We start from the raw sequence: 21,732 nt of genomic DNA, 5'->3' as shown, positions 1-21,732 counted from the left end.
GAAATCACATGGACCCACAGAAGATCCTAGAGTACCCTATACTGTACCAGGTCAAACACCTTCTTGAGATCAACATGGGTTACATGCATCCCTTATTGGAACTCACTTTGGGACTCCACAAGTAAACTAAATACTAGAATCTGATCAGTTGTTGACTTACTGGGCATGAACCCAGACTGTTGAAGTCTCTTGAAACTTTAGCACAAAGGTTCCAAAGCTTTTCCAGGCCAATGCCCCTTTGACTTCCAGGTGGATTCCTAGTCAACCCCCCCCCCATACACACATCACAAAGACACCCCCCCCCCCCATACACACATCACTAAGATGTATTTCACAAATAAAAAAATTCTTCCACCCCCAGGGGGAAAGTACTATCCACTTTACAAAGGATTACAAAGGAAGAGCATGCCAACAGGAGACCTATTGGTCCATAACTAGGTCGGATGTGGAAAAAATAAACAAATAAATAGACAAATGAATAAAATAAATCAATAGATAACACATACATATTCATACCAAAGGATTTTCCCCCTTACAAGGGAGATAGCCAAAAACCAAAGGCATAAATCCACTCCCACGCATTCCATCCCCACATACTCCACTCCCATTCACACCTCTCCCTCCCTCTTATCTTGGCTCCTCCTGCATCTCACCCACTGCCCTGGGTCAGAAGCAGTATCGCAAGACACAGCACATCCAGAGCAAGGGAGCTTCATTTAATTGGCAACCCCCCTTTCCATCCCCTCATGGAGAAAAAGAGAAGACAGAGAGAAATCCCTTTGGGCTGTGTCAAATTATTTTTCACACATACTCCCTCAGCCCACTCCCTTTCATGCATCACAGCATCATCCATACACAACCATTCTCCATTCACCCCTATGTTTTGTCCTCTCCTGTCCTTCCTCAACAGACATTCCCCTCTTCCCAAACAGATGATAATTAAACAAAAAATAATTTTATAATAAATAATACATTGATAAAAAAGAAATAGATAATCAATTAAATAATAAAAAAAAAAAATGGCAGGCATTACAGCATATTTCTTAGGTGCTTATCTAAATGAATCTTAAAACTTTGAGCTCTACTACATTGCACTATCTCTGCCAGAAGTTTATTCCATTTACTACAGAGTTGGTGAAGTTGTTTCTATCCACATCCAAATTAAATCTACTTCCTGACAGTTTGAGACCTTTATTTCTTGTCTGAAATAAAGGTACAATTTTGATGTTGATTCCCTATAAAATATTAAAGACTTGTATCAAATCATCCAAACCTATGCTTTTTTTCAGGGAAAATAGATTCATATATTTTAGTAAATTTTTGTATGACTTGTTTCTGATATTTGGAATCAGTTTTGTGGCTTGCCTTTGTACTTCTTTCAATGTGTCAATGTCTTTAATGAGATTTGGTGATCATACAGGTACAGCATATTCCAAATGTGGATGAATTAACAATTTATATAGCTTGTTAGACAGATGGACTTTTAAAATCAAAAGATCATGCAATCAGTCCTAGAATCTTATTCATCTTCTCTGAGGCAGAAATATAATGCTTAGATGATTTGGGATCATCACTGATAATTATGCCAAGATCCATCTCACAATCCACTTTTGTTAATAACTTTCCAAATAACTTGTAATTGTACTTATTGTTATTTTTATCTATGTATTATTTATTTATTATTTAATATTATTTACCTATTCTTATTTTTATCTATTTTTACCTTACATTTACTTGTGTTGAATTTCATTAGCCACTTTTCAGATGTGAGTAATCCCATGTCAACAACAGATGAGCAGTCACATTGCCCAGCACACTGAGGAATGTAATACTATGGTAATTTTTGCAGTCCTGCTGGTCCCCTTTCTCCTTCCAAATAATGATAACCAGCCCTTTAATGCCAGAGGGAATAATACTGGACTGCCAAACATACAGTACTGTATGCAACTTTCTCAGCTTCTTCTTTTACTCCTCCTTTTTCTTTCTCATTTAAACAGTCCACTCTAAGTACCTCCCTACCTTTTGTCCTTTTCCTCTTTCTCCATCTATCCTCCACTCTCAACTTACCTTCCACCAAAAAATGATCTGATATTCCACCACTCTCTCCCCTTAGAACATGTACATCCTTAACTCTTCCTACTATACTCATGATTACCACTATATAGTCCATTAACACTCTATCTACCACCCTTCCATCCACCACCCTCTCCCATGTGAACTTACGCTTGACTTCCTTCTTAAACACTGTATTTGCCATCATCAACTCTCTAGACACATCACCATCAACTCTCCACTACAATTTTTTCCTGGAACTCCACACTTCCCAACCACTGCGTCTGTTGGTTCATTTCCTACCCTAGCACTAAGGTCTCCCAATACCACTACATATACATTTCTCCCTAATCACTCTATGCATTCATTTAAATCCATCTAAAAGCCTCCCTTTCCTCTACACTCTTCTCACTACCCGGCCCATATGCACTTACAAAAACCCACATCTCCTTTCCCAGTTTCACCTTCATCCACATTAATCTTGAAGAAACCTCCTTCCACTCCACTACATGCTTACCTATCTCTTCACTTACTACTATAGCCACTCCTCTCCCTTGTCCTCTCTTCACTCTTGAGAGCCTCTCAACTACACTCCCAAACTCAAACTCGCCCTTCCCTCTCAACTTAGTTTCACTCAATGCCAACACATCCATCTTTCTTCTCACAAATATGCTGCCTATCTCTTCCCATTTAATCTCATCTGTACCACATCAGATGTGGAGGAAGTGAACATGAAGGGACGTCCTAGGATGAGGTGGATGGATGGGGTGAAAGGGGCTTTGGGGAAGAGGGGGATGTCTGTTGAGGAAGGACGGGAGAGGACAGAAGACAGGGGTGAATGGAGAATGGTTGTATATGGATGATGTTGTGATGCATGAGGTGGAGGGGGCAGGGGGATGGGGGGTGTGGTAGTATGTGTGAGCAAATTTTGACACAGCCCGAAGGGATTTCTCCCCGTCTTCTCCTTTATGCATGGGGGGTCGCCGATTTAATGAAGCAGCCTTGCTGTGGATGTGCTGTGTCTTGCAACACTGCTTCTGACCCAGGGCAGTGGACAAGGTGCAGGGATGACCCGTCATCCAGGAGGTGCTAAGATGAGAGGGAGGGTGGAGGGGTGTGGAGTGTATTCAGGGATGGAATGGGTGGGAATGATTTTATGCCTTTTCCTTTTTGGCTACCTCCCTTGTAAGGGGGAAAAAGCCTTGGTATATGTATGTATGTACCACATCCACGCACATTAAAAGACCCAAACCTTAGGGAGAAGGATGCCTAGTCCTAATCCCCATCCCGTTTTTGTTGCCTCTTTCAATTCAAGTGGGAAGACTTGGTGGCAGTATTCTTTCCCCCCACCACAGGGGAAACAAAAAGTAATTCTAATTTATATAAATGCAATGTTAACCACTTCCATACGGTGACGCCTACGTAGGCGTCATGAGGAGCAAGTGGGTACGCGATGATGCCGATGTCGGCGTCTTGATTATATTTATTGTAGTTGTACCTACGTAACCTCCATTCTCTCTAAACTGGCTTCTTCATATTTTCTATGGTTAACAAAATTCACGGGTGAAAGAGAACGAACGATTGAGCATTGACTTTATTTTTTATAATGCGATTATTATGACGCAACATCACATGTCGGGCAGCTAATGCTGCCAGACGTGCGATGTGCCCTGGAGTGAAGTGGTTAACAGATACTATTTTCAGTTTTTTTGCCTTGTGAAAAGGATGAAATATAAACAATATCAGGTAAAAAAGCACCATGTATATTTACCTAGTTGTATTTACCTAGTTGTAATATACGGGAGGGGAGCTATGCTCGTGGTGACCCGTCTTTGTATCTCTCCGTATCAAGTTTTATCTTAAAATCTTGTATAGTGTTAGCACATACTGTTTTGTTGTCTAATTTGTTCCATGTATTTATCGCTCTGTGTGGGAAACTGTTCCTTTTCAAGTTTTTTCTATAACTATCCTTTTTCAATTTTTTTCCGTGTCCTCTTGTTTTACCGTTGTCCCACATTAATAGGTCGTTCCTGTCTAAAACTTCCATTCCTTTCATTATTCTGTAGATAGTTAGCAAATCTCCTCTTTCTTTTCTTTGTTCCAGAGTTGGTAGGTTCAATTTGGATAGTCTTTGCTCATATGTTAGTTCGGCGAGTCTCGGTGCTAGTTTTGTTGTCGCTCTTTGTAATCTTTCTAGTTTCTTAATATTCTTTTTGGTACTGGGTGTCCAAAGTTGTTATGTTGAGGATTCATTATACAAGATCTGTGTTTTCACAAAACCATTTCATCAACCTTTAACTTAAAGAATTACCCTAAATGGGACATAATAATTATTAATTTTAACAACAAAAATGCTATTCATTTTCTAAATAAAATATATATATCTAAACAAAATATTACTTACAAATTCAACAGCTTCTGTCAGACCTGTTATCAAAATAGTACTTTGTCAAATGTGAAGCCATTACTTTATTATTGTACAAAAGTACTGTACATCTTTCACCTGTATTAGTTTTTTTCTTGTAGTATTATAAAGGCTAAAAGAACTACTGTTAAACAATAAAGCCATTCATGAAGGGTGATACCACACAAGAGAGAGGCAATATCAAAGTTATCACAAAGGGCCAGGTCTCAAGGATCTCTAAAAATTAATTATGGTGATCTTCAAGCAATAACAAACTTCTGAGGGCCATATAGCTATCCATAATTACATTATCTCCTAGCAATTGTTCCTCTGAAGCATCATTACCTGTATACACCTTTGGAATGAACACACTGGCTGGTCTGAAGAGGTTCCTATCTACAGTGCTGTGGTATTGCAATATCATCTCACCAATCTCATGCAGAACAGGACATGACCCTACATTACCTTTTGGTGTTACTTTCATTACCTCCCTTGCATTAGACACCATGATTTCTGAAGTCTTGCCCTATACAGAAGTACTCACTTTCTCATTATCTTCTTGAAACTTCTTGGAACAATCATTATTCTGACAGGAAATTCTTCTTTTATTGTGTGTATGGGATTTGGGAGATACTGCCTTGGGTAGTCTACCTAGGGTATGATTGCAAACACTTTCTGTTTTATCATACAAAAGTTTGGGCTCAAAATGGTCCTGAGCCAACACTTGCTCAAGCTGCGGAAGTAACAGGATTCCAGAACTATGAACACTACTTGGGTCTGTCAAATGTGAAGTAGAGCTCTGGCTGCTTTTTCTGTCTTTGGAAAGCTTATTTACAAAATATTTGTAGTTCCATCATCCTTCTTCCCTAATGACAGGCTGCTGCCAGTACTCCAGTACATACATACATATACCAAGGCTTTTTCCCCCTTACAAGGGAGGTAGCCAAAAAGAAAAAGGCATAAAACCATTCCCACCCATTCCATCCCTAGACCCTCTTATGCCTTTACTTTTATTAGGAATGTCCCCTGTGTACCTGAAAATAAACTGAAGGAACATTGCCCCCGTTTCAAGAAACCCATCCTTAGAATATCTGCCCCATATGTATGCCCATGCAAAAAGGGCTACATGAATGGCGGCAGTGGTGTTCCTACACCAACCCAAAGAGACTACCTGACTAAAACCGTCATCCTCAACCAAGCCACTCAAGCAACACCTACCGAAGAACCTACTTGCACTGCCCCATATGTAACACCCCTACTACATAAATGGTGGCAAGCGGTGTTCCCATGCCCCCAAGAAGAGACCAGACTAGAACTGTCGTTGCCTACCAGATCTGCTATCCACGACCATCCGTGCCTACCAAGTTTGCCATCTACTGACCACCCCTTGAACTCGCCGGTGCTCCCACACCGTTAAGAGAATCGCTAGTCCTCAACTAGCCACGCCTACCATGCCTAACCCACCAGTGTTCCCATATCAACTGAAGAAAACTACTTGACTGAAGCCATCATCCTCAACCAAGCCACCCCAACCATGCCTACCCAAAAATCCACAATTCAGGTTACATGATTGGTGGTGAAATTGAAAGGTATTCAATTTTAAACCACCTGGTGGCAGTTTACTACCAATCTGAAGAGACTGTCTGAAGAGAACCAGTCACATGACTAGAATTGTCAGCCCAGAGCAGTGATTCCCAGCAAACTTCAATCAACTCAACACAAACTTCAATCAAATCACAAGACTTCAAGCAAGCCCAATGCATTGACTTCCAGACTTCAAACAAGTGTTTTCATTCAGTGCCACACACTCATCTCCACCCACTCAAACCCTCACCTTCACCCGAGACAAGCGGCAAGTCCCGACCCAGCATGCTAGGTCAGCAGCTTCTAAGCTAGTGACACATCTATACACCACCCCTTCCACCAACCGTCCCCCCAAGGTGATCTGACAAGCAACACAAATCACAAGCTCAGCAAACAATCCATTTGGTAAGTAATACTACTGACCTCTTTTTCTCAAATAGAGCCAGATGACTCCAATAAGCTGTGAGGACCCAATGCACTGACTTGAAGGTCGACCCGGTACCATACGACTTCAGTCAAGATGTATAGGGCCCCAGGCCAATGAGACTCGTCTAAAGGTATCTCCACATACCCCATCCCCAACTAACACCACCTGTCATCATGAGCACCAAATTATGTACATCCACTAATCCCCTTTAACCTTTCTAGTTCTCATACAGAGCCGGACGATAGCCTGCCCTCCCCCGCTTGAGGGCCAGGAACTTCATGTTGATTGAGCTAACCCTCGCTTAACCACCTCAGCACTGCAACCACTCCCTCCACCGTGCCCACGGCTGGAGACCGCACCTGTCACCTCAGCACTGCAACCGCTCCCTCAGCTGCAACCCACAGCTGCATCCACCACCTTCCCTCCCTCCACCACCCCATCTGCCCACCTCCTACCTCCACCTGAAAAACATCAAGTATCAACCAGCACTGAAAAACTGCAATGGCAGCAATATTTACAGTCACGCTAGCATCAACTACAAATCAACTCCTTCAGCCTACCCTCAGTCTCCAGCTATCCACAGTGGTATCCAGGCTATCCAAACAGCACTACTCTTCAGCTTTCGTCACATAAAATACTCAAATACCAATTTTACACATACTTGCACTCCTAAGATATCCAAAGACTAATAGTTACTATATGAATAATTACATATATGCACCAGTAGGTAGGTACACTAATAGGTACATACATATATATCAATGGAAATATACAAAAGTAATACAATCTACAACAAGTAAACTGAACAAACATCACATGCATAAATAAACACATGAATCAACATTCAAAACAATAAGTACACACATTTATAAGAGAAGCAATTATTAACTAATGCATTAAATATCCTACATACCAAGACATAAAGTGATCACATAATTCACTACCAATTCTTCAATCCAACATAGCATCCAACAAAATCAATATTCATAAGATGGAAAGTAAATACATACATATACCAAAGGCTTTTTCCCCCTACATGGGGGGTAGCCAAAAAGAAAAAGGCATAGAAACCACTCCCACCCATTCCATTTCCTATATATTCCACTCCCCTCCACCCTCCTCCCTCCCTCTCATCTTGGCACCTCCTGGATGACGGGTCATCCTTGCATCCTGTCCACTGCCCTGGGTCAGAAGCAGTGTCACAAGACACAACACATCCACAGCAAGGCTGCTTCATAAATTCGGCGACCCCCCTCTCCGTCCCCTCATGCAGAAAAGGAGAAGACGGGGAGAAATCCCTTCGGGCTGCGTCAAATTTTTTCTCATACATACTTCCTCACCCCCCATCCCCCACCCACTCTCCCTCATGCATCACAGCATCATCTATACACAACCCCTCTCCATTCACCCCTATCTTCTGTCCTCTCCTATCCTTCCTCCACAGACATTCCTCTCTTTTGTAATGCCCCTTTCACCCCATCCATCCATTTCATCCTAGGACGCCCCCTTATATTCACTCCTTCCACACTTCTTTTACTAATCTTTCTTCACTCATTCTTTCCATGTGTCCAAACCATCCTAATACCCTTTCATCAACCCTATTTCCCAGTTCCCTTTCCACCCTTGTTCTCCTCCTCACCTCCTCATTTCTCACTCTATCTAGCCTAGTAACCCCTATCATACTTCTCAGACACTTCATCTCAAACACATTCAATCTCCTTCTCTCTTCCTCTCTCATGTTCCATGTTTCTGCCCCATACAATGCTGTTGGCACAATCACTCCTTCATATAACCTCCTCTTAGCATCCATTCCCAGATGTCTATTTCTCATTACACTTTTCAATCCACCAAGGCATTTACTCACTTCTCTCAATTTACATTCTACCTCCACCTCAACTCCTCCCTTTCCTGCCAAATTCGCACCCAAGTATCTAAAACTATCCATTTCCTCCAGTCTTTCACCCTTAATGCTCACCTCCAGTCTGCTGTTACTCTCTCCCCTTGTACATCTCATCACCTTACTTTTACCCACATTTATCTTCAGCTTCCTTCTTTCACACACCTTCTCAAACTCTGTCACTAACTTCCTCAATCCCTCCTCTGATCCTGCTACAAACACAGTGTCGTCCGCAAACAACAACTGGCTCACCTCCCACTTTTCTCTATTTTCTTTAAACATCTCCAACCCCTGACCCACTACCCTTGCATTTACCTCTCGCACCACCCCATCCATGTAAAGATTGAACAGCCAGGGTGACATAACACATCCCTGACAAAGTCCCACCTTTACCTCAAACCATTCACTCTCTCCATTTCTAATCCTAACACAAGCTCTACTACTCTCGTAAAAACTCTTGACTGCTCTTAAAAGCTTTCCCCCTATCCCATATATCTGCAGTCTACCCTGTCATAAGCCTTTTCCAGATCCATAAAAGCCCAAAAAATAATCCTTACCTTTTCCTATAGCTTTCTCACATATCTGTCTTATCAGTAAAGTAAATAATACATAAAAAATAACTGTACATATCAACCAACAGCTAATACAAATAAACTAATACAAACACATACTATAACAGATATAGTATTCAATACATAATACCAAACACCATGTAAACATATCAAACCTCAGATATATAGAAATCAATAATTACATACCAAACATCTCCCAGTGTATTTTTGACACAATATACTTACGAGATATTTTTCAAACTCATTCTATATAATATCAAAGACAATACACCTCTCAAATACAAGCTACAATATCACCTCTGCCATCATGTACTCAAATAATTAACCCATATATAACAACTCAATATCACATTAACCTCAGACGAACTCACACCCAACAAAATGCTTAGCTCAGCATTCTCAATACAACCCCTCCCACCCCCAGGAAATCTCACAAGCCATCACCCAAAGCCAACACATAATAAAATAGGGCAAACCAAGGAAAAAACAATGACAAATTCCACATTGAACAAAAGCAACACATAAAACCATCCGATTACAATAAAATCATTCCACTTACAAAGACGCAAGATGTCATGCGTTTCGATAGGTTACAAATAACTAACAATCACTTACCAAAACTCTTTCCCACTACATAAAAATCTCTGCTTCCTTCTGACCGTGATGCCCAGTAATAATACACAATTATATAAAACTTAAAACTATACTAACTCCATCTGTTGCCAACATAATATAACCATCTCCATTACATTAGTCAAAACTCGACATACATATTCTCACCTTACCAACTCAACTCTGAAATGAAATAGCTCAGACAAACCCAAGATACAAAAAACATTAAAAAAAATAATCCTCAAAACTTCCCACATAATCTATGTACAAGAGTGATAATAGGAACAGCAGCAACATTTACAAAAAAGACAATTTCCCACAAAAATGTAGCCGATAATCATTCACAAAACCTCAATGAAACAAATATTAGCAACATTTAACTCATAACATAATGGAACAAAATAGATACAACAACAAACAGTTCAATCACCTTTATGGAACATTAGAATAGATGTTATACTTCTCTCAATATACTCATTTAAGATTTGCTGATGGACACGAATCAACAACATCAGTACATGACTTGGCTCCAACTGGTAATGTATCTTTGTATGAGAAGCAAAAGGATCTCAACATTGGTCCTTCTACAGAGATAGGTTCTGTGAAGATTCTTCCGGAGCCTAAGGCTGATTCATCTAAGTTGAATTCATCCGATGCTATAGGTGATCAGAGTATATTTGTTAAGGGAGGAAATATGAAAGTTGATTTGCTTCCAGCCCAGGTATCTGGTGCTCCAGCTAATCTCATATTGGATGAAACCTCCACTCCTACTCATACTGGTCCTGAACAACTGTGCTGATCTATGTGGAAATGCCACAAACCTCTCAGCTATATAGAGCAATGATGTATCAAGGGAGGGGAGAACGTGGTGATCTGGGTTTTATGAAACTAATTGTACTTGTTAACCAAATTGAAATGGGTATAATTTCTTATACTGCTTTTTTGTTTTGTTTTCAGACTTCATGATGTAATTTGGTCTAATAAAGCCTAAAGAAAGGTTCTTAGTATTCTTAACGAATACCAAATATAGTATGTATGTATTACATGAAATAACCATTTGAAGTCAAATGACAATTTCAAGTGAAAATCAGTTTAGTAAGATAAAGAATTTAATAAGAGTTTGATGTTGGACACACAAGGTGCTACATAAAGTTATGTATGCATAATGTAATGACTGAATTAGTTGTAATAACAGTTTCAGTAATTATATTGTATGCAAATAAGCATATTCAAACAAGTTAGATGTCTAGAGAAAAGAGGAATGTATTTTGTTATTGTATACATTCAAACAGAGCCCACTGGTGATAGTCCTGTACCTTAATGAAAAATCAAGGAGCTTTGTTGATTTGAACAGGAAAAAGTGAGTGTGAAGAAAGGAAACAGCCAAACAGAGAACTTGAATAACTGGCCAAAGAAACTTAAAATTTTTACATAGAATTCACAAGTCATGAAACCAAAAAACTGTAGAACAAGTATACTTTGAAAGTGTTTATAGAGGATTGGCCTCAAAATCAAAAACATTATCACTCAAATTCTATGAAATAAGTATATTCTAAAAGAAAGGAAGTAATTTAAAAGTCCAAATATTCTGCTTATAACTGCCTTTATATGAGGTACATTTCTAAAACAAAATACTATTCTCATACATACTATTCATCACTGGAAGAGTCATGCTCATCTATTTCTTCATAATTTTCAATGTCCAGCTTTTCTAATGATTTTGTTATATTCTGAAAAAAGATAAAATAATATTGATATATACACATACATATACCAAGGGCTTTTTCCCCCTTACAAGGGAGGCAGCCAGAGTCAAAAGGTATAAATCCACTCCTACCCATTTCATCCCCACATACTCCACTCCCATTCACCATCCCTCCCTCCCTCTCTTCTTGGTTCCTCCTGGATGACTGCTCATCCCTGCATCTCACCCACTGCCCTGGATCAGAAGCAATATGACAAGACACAGCACATCCACAGTAAGGGAGCTTCATTTAATTGGCAACCCTCTCCATCCCTTCATGCAGAAAAAGAGAAGATGGGAATAAATCCCTTCGGGCTGTGTCAAGGTATTTCCCAAAAATAAGTGATGAACTTTTTTCTGGATTTGGTAAGTACATACTGTTACTGTACCATAGTCACCCCTGTATGTATTGTGTTTTCTGCTGTGTCTTCCGTTTTCTTTTTCACACAATCGCAGTTTTGCCAGACGAAATCAAAGTATTTTGAAGATGAACTTATCTGTGTATATGTTATACATTTAAGATTGTTACATTCTAGTTAGTGTGTGAGAATTCAAAGAAGTATTTGCTTTAATTTCTTGTGATGTATGAACAATGTATGATTTATGTTTACGACATATATATGTTGACATGTCCATTGTTGGAACTGTTTATTTTGAATGTGGAGCCAAAAGTGGATTCATGCCTTCTCTTTCCTTCTTACAATCAAAAGAACAACATGTATTGTGTTATTGGGGGATTCAGTTTATACATACATGAATTAGCATGTTTACCACGGTGCTCGGACAAAAGGTCCCCGGACAAAATGTCCCCGGACAAAATGTCCTGAAATCTGCACCCCTGGGACAAAATGTCCCCAACGGCCTAGGTGGGTGGTCAAAATGTCCCCAATTTTTTTTTTTCTAAATATTTGTCAGATGTGTTTTACTTTATTCCTTTATATGTTTTTTGGTGAATATTTGGTTTTTAACTATAGGCATACAATATAAGTTCAATAAAGCATAATATTATTGTGTGCTGTAATTGTACTCATAATTTGCGGAATGAACATTTAAAAAAAATGGTCTGAAAAGTGGCTAATGAAATTTAACAAGTAAATGCAAGGTAATGCACATAGGTAAAAATAACAGTAAGTACGATTACAAGTTATTTTGGAAATTCGTTAACAAAAGTGAGTGGTGAATTTTTGGTTTTTAACGTGATTTTTTATTTTTTTTTATAGGCATACAATATAAGTTCAATAAAGCATAATTGTGTGCTGTAATTGTACTCATAATTTGCGGAATGAAGATTTAAATAAATTACAGCAATGGTCTGAAAAGTGGCTAATGAAATTTAACAAGTAAATGCAAGGTAATGCACATAAGTAAAAATAACAGTAAGTACGATTACAAGTTATTTTGGAAATTCGAACAAAAGTGAGTATTGAAAAAGATCTCGGCGTATAAGATATTTAATAAAATATCAAATATTATTGTACTTTGTGTTTATATATAGAGATTCTCCTGAATTTAAGGGTTGTTATAAAACCACAATTAACTATGTCCCAAAATGTATAAACAGTTGATAAAAATCAATATTTGTTGAAAAAAATTGGGACCTTTTGTCCTAAATATCGGGGACATTTTGTCCTAGGGGTGCAGATTTCGGGACCTTTTGTCCGGGGACCTTTTGTCCGGGGACGTTTTGTCCTACATTCGTTTACCACTAAGATAAATGGGGGGTTGATATAAAGAAGGAAAGAGCAAGATTATCTAAGGTATGTAGACTTGTAATTTGTGTGGTATTGAAAGTTCATTATTATCTTGATTATATTTAGAGATTGATTAGATATTCAATGATCATGTTTAATATTCATGTATACACATGTCATGTCATGGCAACCACATGGTAGTGAACTATTCCATTGGGATTATGTATTTAATATAATGATTGAATTTGTATTAGTTGTGTTGTATATAATTCATGAATAATGATATTGTGGAGATCAGAATCTCAGTACAGATCTACTGGATGCAAGTAATGGTAATTAATCTTTATCTTATGTTCTACCTCCCATGTATAAGAATATGTATGAGTATTATGATAGCATGTAATGACGATATAATCAATATCACCTTTAGTTCAATATATGAAAATAATTACCTTTAGCTTTCCCTAACCTCAATAGTGATGATATATGATATAGATGATACTGAAAAGAGTTATTTCTATTTTGTCACCCACCTTTAAGGGATGATGCAATATCTGTAAGTTATAATTGTCCTCTTATTTTAGGCTAGAGGTGGATGTGACAATACATACATATACTAAAGTCTTTTTCCCTCTTACAAGGGAGGTAGCCAAAAAACAAAGGCATAAAAACCCTTCCCACCCATTCCATCCCTATCATACTCCACTCCCCTTCACCCTCTTCCCTCCCTCTTATCTTGACATCTCTTGGATGATGTGTCATCCCTGCATCTTGCCAATTGCCCTGGGTCAGAAGTAGTGTTGCAAGACACAGCACATCTACAGCAAAGCCACTTCATTAAATCAGCAACCGCCCCCCCTCCATCCCCTCATGCAGAAAAGGAAAAGACGGGGAGAAATCCCTTTGGGCTGCGTCAATTTATTTATCACACATACTCCCTCATCCCCCATCCCCAAACCAGTCCACCTCATCCATCACAGCATCATCCATACACAATCATTCTCCATTCCCCCCTACCTTCTGTCCTCTCCTGTCCTTCCTCAACAGACATTCCCCTCTTTCCCAATGCCCCTTTTAGCCCATCCATCCATCTCATCCTAGGTCAATCCTTCATGTTCACTCCTTTCACCTCTGCCTTCCACATCTCTTTTACTAATCTTTCTTCACTCATTCTTTCCATGTGTCCAAACCATTCCAATACTTTCATCAACCTTATCTCTCAACTCCCTTTCCGCCCCTGTTCTCCCCCTCACCTCTTCATTTCTCACTCTATCCTGCCTAGTAACCCCTATCATACTACTCAGGCACCTCATCTCAAACACATTCAAACTCCTCTCTTCCTCTCTTATGTTCCATGTTTCTGCCCTGTACAGTGCTGTCGGTACAATCACTCATTCATACAATCTCCTCTTGGGTATTGGTGCCACCTGCGTTGCCACTGTTTGGCCCCCAGCTCTTGGGGTTGGGGGTGGTCCCACAATGTAGACGGTATTAACATGAAAAAACATGAACTCGAACACTTTCTTAAACAACACAACATACACATTGCAATTATACAAGAAACAAAACTAAGACACTCACACAAAATACCATCATTTCATAATTACATCACCATCAGACAAGACCGGACCAACGGCAATGGCGGTGGACTCATCACCCTGATCCACCACTCCATCTGTTTTGTGGACACAAGTGCCACAACCAATATTCTCCTCCCTACCACAGATAACACTACAGAAATCCAATCCATTCGAATCCGCACAGGCAACAAATCAACACTGACAATAGTTAACATGTACATTCCCCCCCAATCATCCCCCACAGTTCCAAACACCTTCAGGCCTCAATTTAGCCAACTAGCCTCAATCCCCAACCTGATCATGGGTGGTGACTTCAACGCCAAGTCGTCTGCCTGGTATGTCGACAACCCTGACACAGACAGAGGGCTTGATATACAGACTCAGTTTGACTCATTGACTATCATGAACAACACACATAATCATACACATATCCCACACCAAGCCCTATACACTCCCTCCTCTCCTGATATCACCTTCTGCTCCCCCTGCCTAACCCCAACAACATCATGGAGAGTGGTCGGAACCCTTGGTTCTGACCACCTTCCAATCAACATCACCACCAAAACAAGATGCACCCCAGTTAGCCACAGACACACATACACCAATTACAAGAGAGCTAACTGGGAAGATTTTACTGAAGAGACAGAACAACATTTTGAAACACTTAACAGTACACCAATCACAAACATAAACAATGCTGTGCACACTTTCAATACAATCATACAAAACACAGACAAGAGATACATCCCTAGAGGCAACATAAAATCACACAACCCCAACTTCACACCAGAAATCCAAGGCCTCATCACACAACGAGACACACTTAAACACAATACCCCCACACCTATCCCTCAAAACATAGCAGACCAAATACAAAAACTAAGCACTGTGATTGCCAATAAAATACATGAACAAAAAACACAAAATTGGCAAAACTTTATCAATACACTTGATCACAAAACAAACACCAGCAAATTGTACAAAACACTCAACAGCATTACACTATCCAACAGTAACACAACACGCTCTCACGCAGCAATAATCACAACAACAGACAATCTACCCTCAAACAGACAACAAGCAAACACAATCATAAATCATTTTGCACAGACAAGCCATCTCACTTCTCACCCTGACGACCGACGCACTATTCCACGTAAGAAAGACTTTCCCACAGACTCAGACTATACACCCTTCATAGACAGTCAGACAAAACACATAATACATAATCTCAAGCACTCATCTGCCTATGGCCCTGATAACATAAGTAACATCCACCTAAAACACATAGGACCACAAGGTATATACGCACTCACAAACATTGCAAACTACAGCTATTCACACAACACTATACCCAACATCTGGAAGCATGATAAAATAATCACCATTCCAAAACCGTACAAACACCCAACAATCCCAACATTGCACCGCCCAATCACACTTTTTTGCACCCCCTCTAAAGTCATTGAATGCCTAATACTTAAACTTGTCACACCACATATTCCCCTTGCTGACTCACAACACGGTTTTAGGCCACTACACTCCACAAACACTCTTCTGATAAACCTCACACAAAGAATTTTAGATGGCATCAATTCAGATAGCCCCCACCACAGAACACTTCTTATAACATTAGACATTAGTAAAGCTTTTGATGCTATCCCCCGCCACAACCTAACAAATAAAATATATAACACAGACATGCACAATAACACCAAAAGATGGCTGGCCAATTATCTGGCAGGTAGGAATGCTTACGTGTCATATAATGGCCAATCATCGCACATCAGAAACATTAAGAATGGAGTACCACAGGGCTCTGTTCTATCCCCCACGCTCTTTAACCACTTCCATACGGTGCCGCCTACGTAGGCGGCATGAGGAGCAAGTGGGTACTCGATGATGCCGACGTCAGCATCTTGATTATATTTACTGTAGTCGTACCTACGTAATCTCCATTCTCTCTAAACTGGCTTCATCAATTTTCTATGGTTATCAAAATACACAGGTGAAAGAGAACAAACAATTTAGCACTGATTTTATTTTTTATAATGCGATTATGACGCAACATCGCACGTCGGGCAGCTAATGCTGCCAGACGTGCAATGTGCCCCGGAGTGAAGAGGTTAATCTATACATGCATGACTTACCCACACCAGACACCTCAGAAATACAAATCTCTTCCTACGCAGACGACATAACAATCACATGCACACATCGTAACACAGACAAAGCTGCAGAAATAATCCAGCCATACCTTGATACACTCAACACATGGTTCATCACAAACAGACTCAAAATAGCTCCAACCAAATCTACAGCAACACTTCTCACCAACTGGAGAAAAGAACACAAATACATACCTCATCTCTACATCAACAACACTCTAATACCACACACAAACACACCGAAAATTCTTGGTGTAACATACGATACATCCATGTCTTTCAAACAACACATCACAAACATAAAAAACAAATGCACACCTAGACTTAACACACTTAAGTCAATCGCTGGAACAACATTTGGACAAAACAAAGAAACTAATACAACAATATACAAACAATGCATACACTCAGTGATGAATTATGCGAGTCCTGCATGGGCTCCTAATTTCAGTGAGACACACCACAACACCCTTCAAATCATACAAAACAAAGCCCTAAAAACAATTACAGGCTGCACAAATACAACACCTACAGACCATTTACACCACGAAACAAAAGTCCTCAAAGTCAAGGACCACCTCGACATGAGAGGCACACAAACACTTGCCGCAGCCACCTCAAACACATCACACCCGCTACACTACATAGCAGAACACCCACACACGCCAAGAAACATTAAAACAACACCCAAAGACCTGTATCACACACAGATACTCTCTTCTCTTCCTCCACAACCACCAAATACCAGCCTCCAGAAACATATTCATAATCATATCACTCACCGCTCCATTAACACACTGAAAGACAACACACTGCTGCATGCCAGACCCCCTGATATCCACCCTTCTGAATCCTCTCTCCCACGAAAGGACAGAGTCCACCTGGCCAGACTGCGATGCGGCCACCACCCAGCACTTCTAAGCTACCAGAAGAGGCTGGATGACCACATTGTGAACAGCTGCCCAGGATGTAACACTTCACCCCATACCATACAACACATAATGGAAGACTGCATTATACACAATCATGCATGCAAACAACACAACATACACTCTATAGAGGATTTGTGGGAAAACCCAGTTTCGGCTGTGGCATTCCTTGGGGAGATGGGACTGCTCGGACAGACAGTCTAGGGAACGACAACAACAACACCAACAATCTCCTCTTAGCATCCATTCCCAAATGTCTATTTCTCATTACACTTTTTAATCCACCAAGGCATTTACGCACTTCTCTCAATCTACATTCTACCTCCACCTCCACTCCTCCCTTTCTCGCCACATTTGCACCCAAGTTAAACTATCCACTTCCTCCAGTCTCCCTTAACCACTTCCATACAGTGATGCCTACGTAGGCGTCATGAGGAGCAAGTGGGTACGCGATGATGCCGACATCGGCGTCTTGATTATATTTATTGTAGTCGTACCTACGTAACCTCCATTCTCTCTAAACTGGCTTCATCATATTTTCTATGGTTATCAAAATTCACAGGTGAAAGAGAACGAACGATTGAGCAGCTAATGCTGCCAGACATGCGATGTGCCCCGGAGTGAAGAGGTTAATAATCACTTCCAGTCTGCTGCCACTTTCTCCCCATGTACATCTCATCACCTTACTTTTACCCACATTTATCTTCAACTTCCTTCTTTTGCACACTTCCCAAACTCTGTCACTAACTTCCTTAATCCCTCCTCTGATCCTGCCATAAGTGCAATGTTGTCAGCAAACAACAACTGGCTTATCTCTAATTTTTCTCCACTTTCTTTAACCATTTCCAATCCCTGGCACATTAACCTTGCATTTACCTCTTGCACCACCCCATTCATGTATAAACTGAACAGCCATGGTGATATGACACATCCCTGGTGAAGTCATACCTTTACCTCAAACCACTCACTCTCTCCATTTCTAATTCTAACACATACATACATACATATACCAAGGCTTTTTCCCCCTTACAAGGAAGGTAGCCAAAAAGAAAAAGGCATAAAATCATTCCCACCCATTCCATCCCTCAATACACTTCACACCCCTCCACCCTCCCTCTTATCTTAGCACCTCCCGAATGACGGGTCATCCCTGCACCTTGTCCACTGCCCTGGGTCAGAAGCAGTGTCGCAAGACACAGCACATCCACAGCAAGGCCGCTTCATTAAATCGGCGACCCCCCCTCTCCGTCCCCCCATTGCATAAAATGAGAGGACGGGGAGAAATCCCTTCGGGCTGCGTCAAATTTTGCTCACACATACTACCTTACCCCCCATCCACCCGCCCATTCCACCTCATGCAATCACAACATCATCCATATACAACCATTCTCCATTCACCCCTGTCTTCTGTCCTCTCCCGTCCTTCCTCAACAGACATTCCCCTCTTCCCCAAAGTCCCCTTCACCCCATCCATCCACCTCATCCTAGGACGTCCCCTCATGTTCACTCCCTCCACATCTGCTTTCCACACCTCTTTTACTAGTCTTTCTTCACTCATTCTTTCCATGTGTCCAAACCATCCTAATACTCTTTCATCAACCCTATCTCCCAGCTCCTTTTCCACCCCTGTTCTCCTCCTCACCTCCTCATTTCTCACTCTATCTAGCCTAGTAACCCCCATCATACTTCTCAGACACCTCATCTCAAACACAATTCTAACACAGGCTCTGCAATATATCCCACAGTACCTTCTTGTCTACGCTGTCATAAGCCTTTTCCAAATCCATAAAGGCCCAAAAAACATTCTTACCTTTTTCTAAAGCTCTCTCACATATCTGCCTTACCACAAGAAATATGGTCCACACAACCCCTACCTGTCCTAAACCCACACTGTTTTTCCCCAATTCCCTCTGTTCCTCTCCTATTCTTCTCAATTAAAACCCTCCCATAAGCCTTCCCAGTACAGTTTTGGTCTCTGTCCTACAGAATCGATATCAATTCACTAGAATCAGTACAGAGGAGAATGACCAAAATAGTACAAGGAATTAGAAATTTGCCATACAAAGACAGACTTCTGCATTTTCACTTACAGTCTCAGGAAAGACAAAGAGTGCGGGGTGATCAAATAGATCAAAGTCTTTGACAAGGGTGAGGAGGCAAGGTCATAATATCAAGACAGCAGGGCAGGACTCACATTAACCACTTTGGTATGATGACGCCTACATAGGTGTCATGAGACACAAGTGGGTACATGAGGATGCTAGCATTGGCATCTTGATTATATATTTTTTGTAGTTGTACATGAATTACTTCCTGGATTCTGTGAACTGGTTGGATCATGTTTTCTGTGTTTATTATTACTTAGGGTAAAAGAGAACAAGTAATACAACAATGATCTTACATTTTATAATGCAAGTAGTGTGATGAATTGTACATATGGCAGCCAATGCTGCGTGCGAGAATTTGACTCATACTGAAGTGGTTAATGGATTTAAATTGACCAAGTTAAGGTTATCCACTTCAGTATGAGTCAAATTCTCACACGCAGCATCAGCACATCAACTGCCATATGTACGATTCATCACACTAATTGCATTATAAAATATAAAGTCACATTCTCTTTTACTCTGAGTAATAATAAACACAGAAAACGTGATCAAACCAGTTCACAGAATCTGAGAGTAACTCATGTACAATTAAAAAAATATATATATAAACAAGATGCTGATGCTGGCAGTTTTGTGTACCCACTCACATCTCATGATGCCTACATAGGTGTCATTGTACCAAAGGAAATAGGAAACATCTGGTTTACAAACAGAACAGTTATAGAATGGAACGCTCAAACAACTGGATAGGGATAACAGGTGGTAAAGGACATGGAACTGCCTAGTGCAGGCCTTATGGTATTTTGCAGTCTCCTCGATTCATATGTTCTTATGATCTTATTTATATTTTTCACTTTACAAAGACGACATGTCCTGGGGCCGAGGGTTCATCCATTTACCACCCCAGGAGTGAGCACGGGTCTGTACGTGGTGTACCAATTAGTCTCCAAAGATTAACAGGGGCACCACGTGAAGGTTTGCTACTTGCCCCCATAACAAGGCCATACCATGCCCAAACGAGACCTTGCCCCCAGGAGCAAACCTAACCAGGAAGTACTGGGTTACCTTAACCAGAGGAAGAGCCATGGTGGGCAAAACAAGAGAAAATCAACACAAATGGGGATACACCAATAGCCCCCAATGTCCCTGTGGCGAAGTACAGACGATGGTCCACGTCCTCTGGGAATGTCCATTGAGTCCCCATTGCTCCGACCAAGACCTTAGGAAAGCAAATGAAACTGCCCTTATATGGACACAGTTCTGGTGCGACAAGATATGATGATGACTTTACAAAGAGATCACACCACTATTGGATATTCCTTCAGGAAATCTTTCATTCAATTACATAGTTTACTACCTAGTCCTCCAATATGTTCCAGCCCATTTCCAATACTGAGGCATTACTTCTTTTAATGAACACGTATTAGGTTATGAATCTTGTCTGCAAATTATTCCCTACATTCCATCAGGCCATGAAGTTTTTCAACAGTTTGAGCACTTCCTACTTTTTCATGTATCTTCAACTCAACTTCTTCAATGTATACAAAACATTTTGCTTTTCTTGTTCCACTGTTTTCTCATTTCTAACCTGGGCTTCACTTAAAATTTCCTTATTCTCTTTCACTGATCTTCAGTAGCATCTTTCATTATCCATATGTTCTTAAACTTGTCTTAAGCTACTAACATATGAAACTTGTTGATTACTTCATTTGCCTGTGGAGGTCTGTCCTTCTATCATGTCAGTGTCACTACATAAAAACTGCAACCCAAATATCTACATTAACCTACACTCAGCATCCCACAACATGTCTACATAAAAGCACATACATAAAGATCACAAAACAAGCACTCCTAGACAGACTCCCCTCATACTCACCCAGAAATCAACCCAAAAGAGAAATTACTCCCAAGACAGACAAGAGTTACATTTAAGTCACCACTATGCAATAAAACAGTACCAACAC

General features: G+C 40.4%; 1 protein-coding gene across 2 annotated transcripts in view; it reads right to left on the bottom strand.

The window, feature by feature from the left end:
- LOC143038086 (CBY1-interacting BAR domain-containing protein 1-B-like) overlaps positions 1-21,732 on the bottom strand; it is a 77,051-nt gene that overhangs the window by 7,597 nt on the left and 47,722 nt on the right. For both annotated transcript variants that reach the window (XM_076207020.1, XM_076207019.1), the window contains one exon: positions 11,199-11,278. In XM_076207020.1, the coding sequence (XP_076063135.1) occupies positions 11,199-11,278 (80 nt within the window). The remainder of the gene's footprint in view (positions 1-11,198; positions 11,279-21,732) is intronic.

Source organism: Oratosquilla oratoria, chromosome 23 (genome assembly GCF_046742065.1).
Source record: "Oratosquilla oratoria isolate Oo_2021 chromosome 23, ASM4674206v1, whole genome shotgun sequence".
Lineage (NCBI taxonomy): Eukaryota > Metazoa > Arthropoda > Malacostraca > Stomatopoda > Squillidae > Oratosquilla > Oratosquilla oratoria.
Note: the sequence above shows the minus strand (reverse complement) of the source record. Positions and strands in the feature narration are given on the sequence as shown.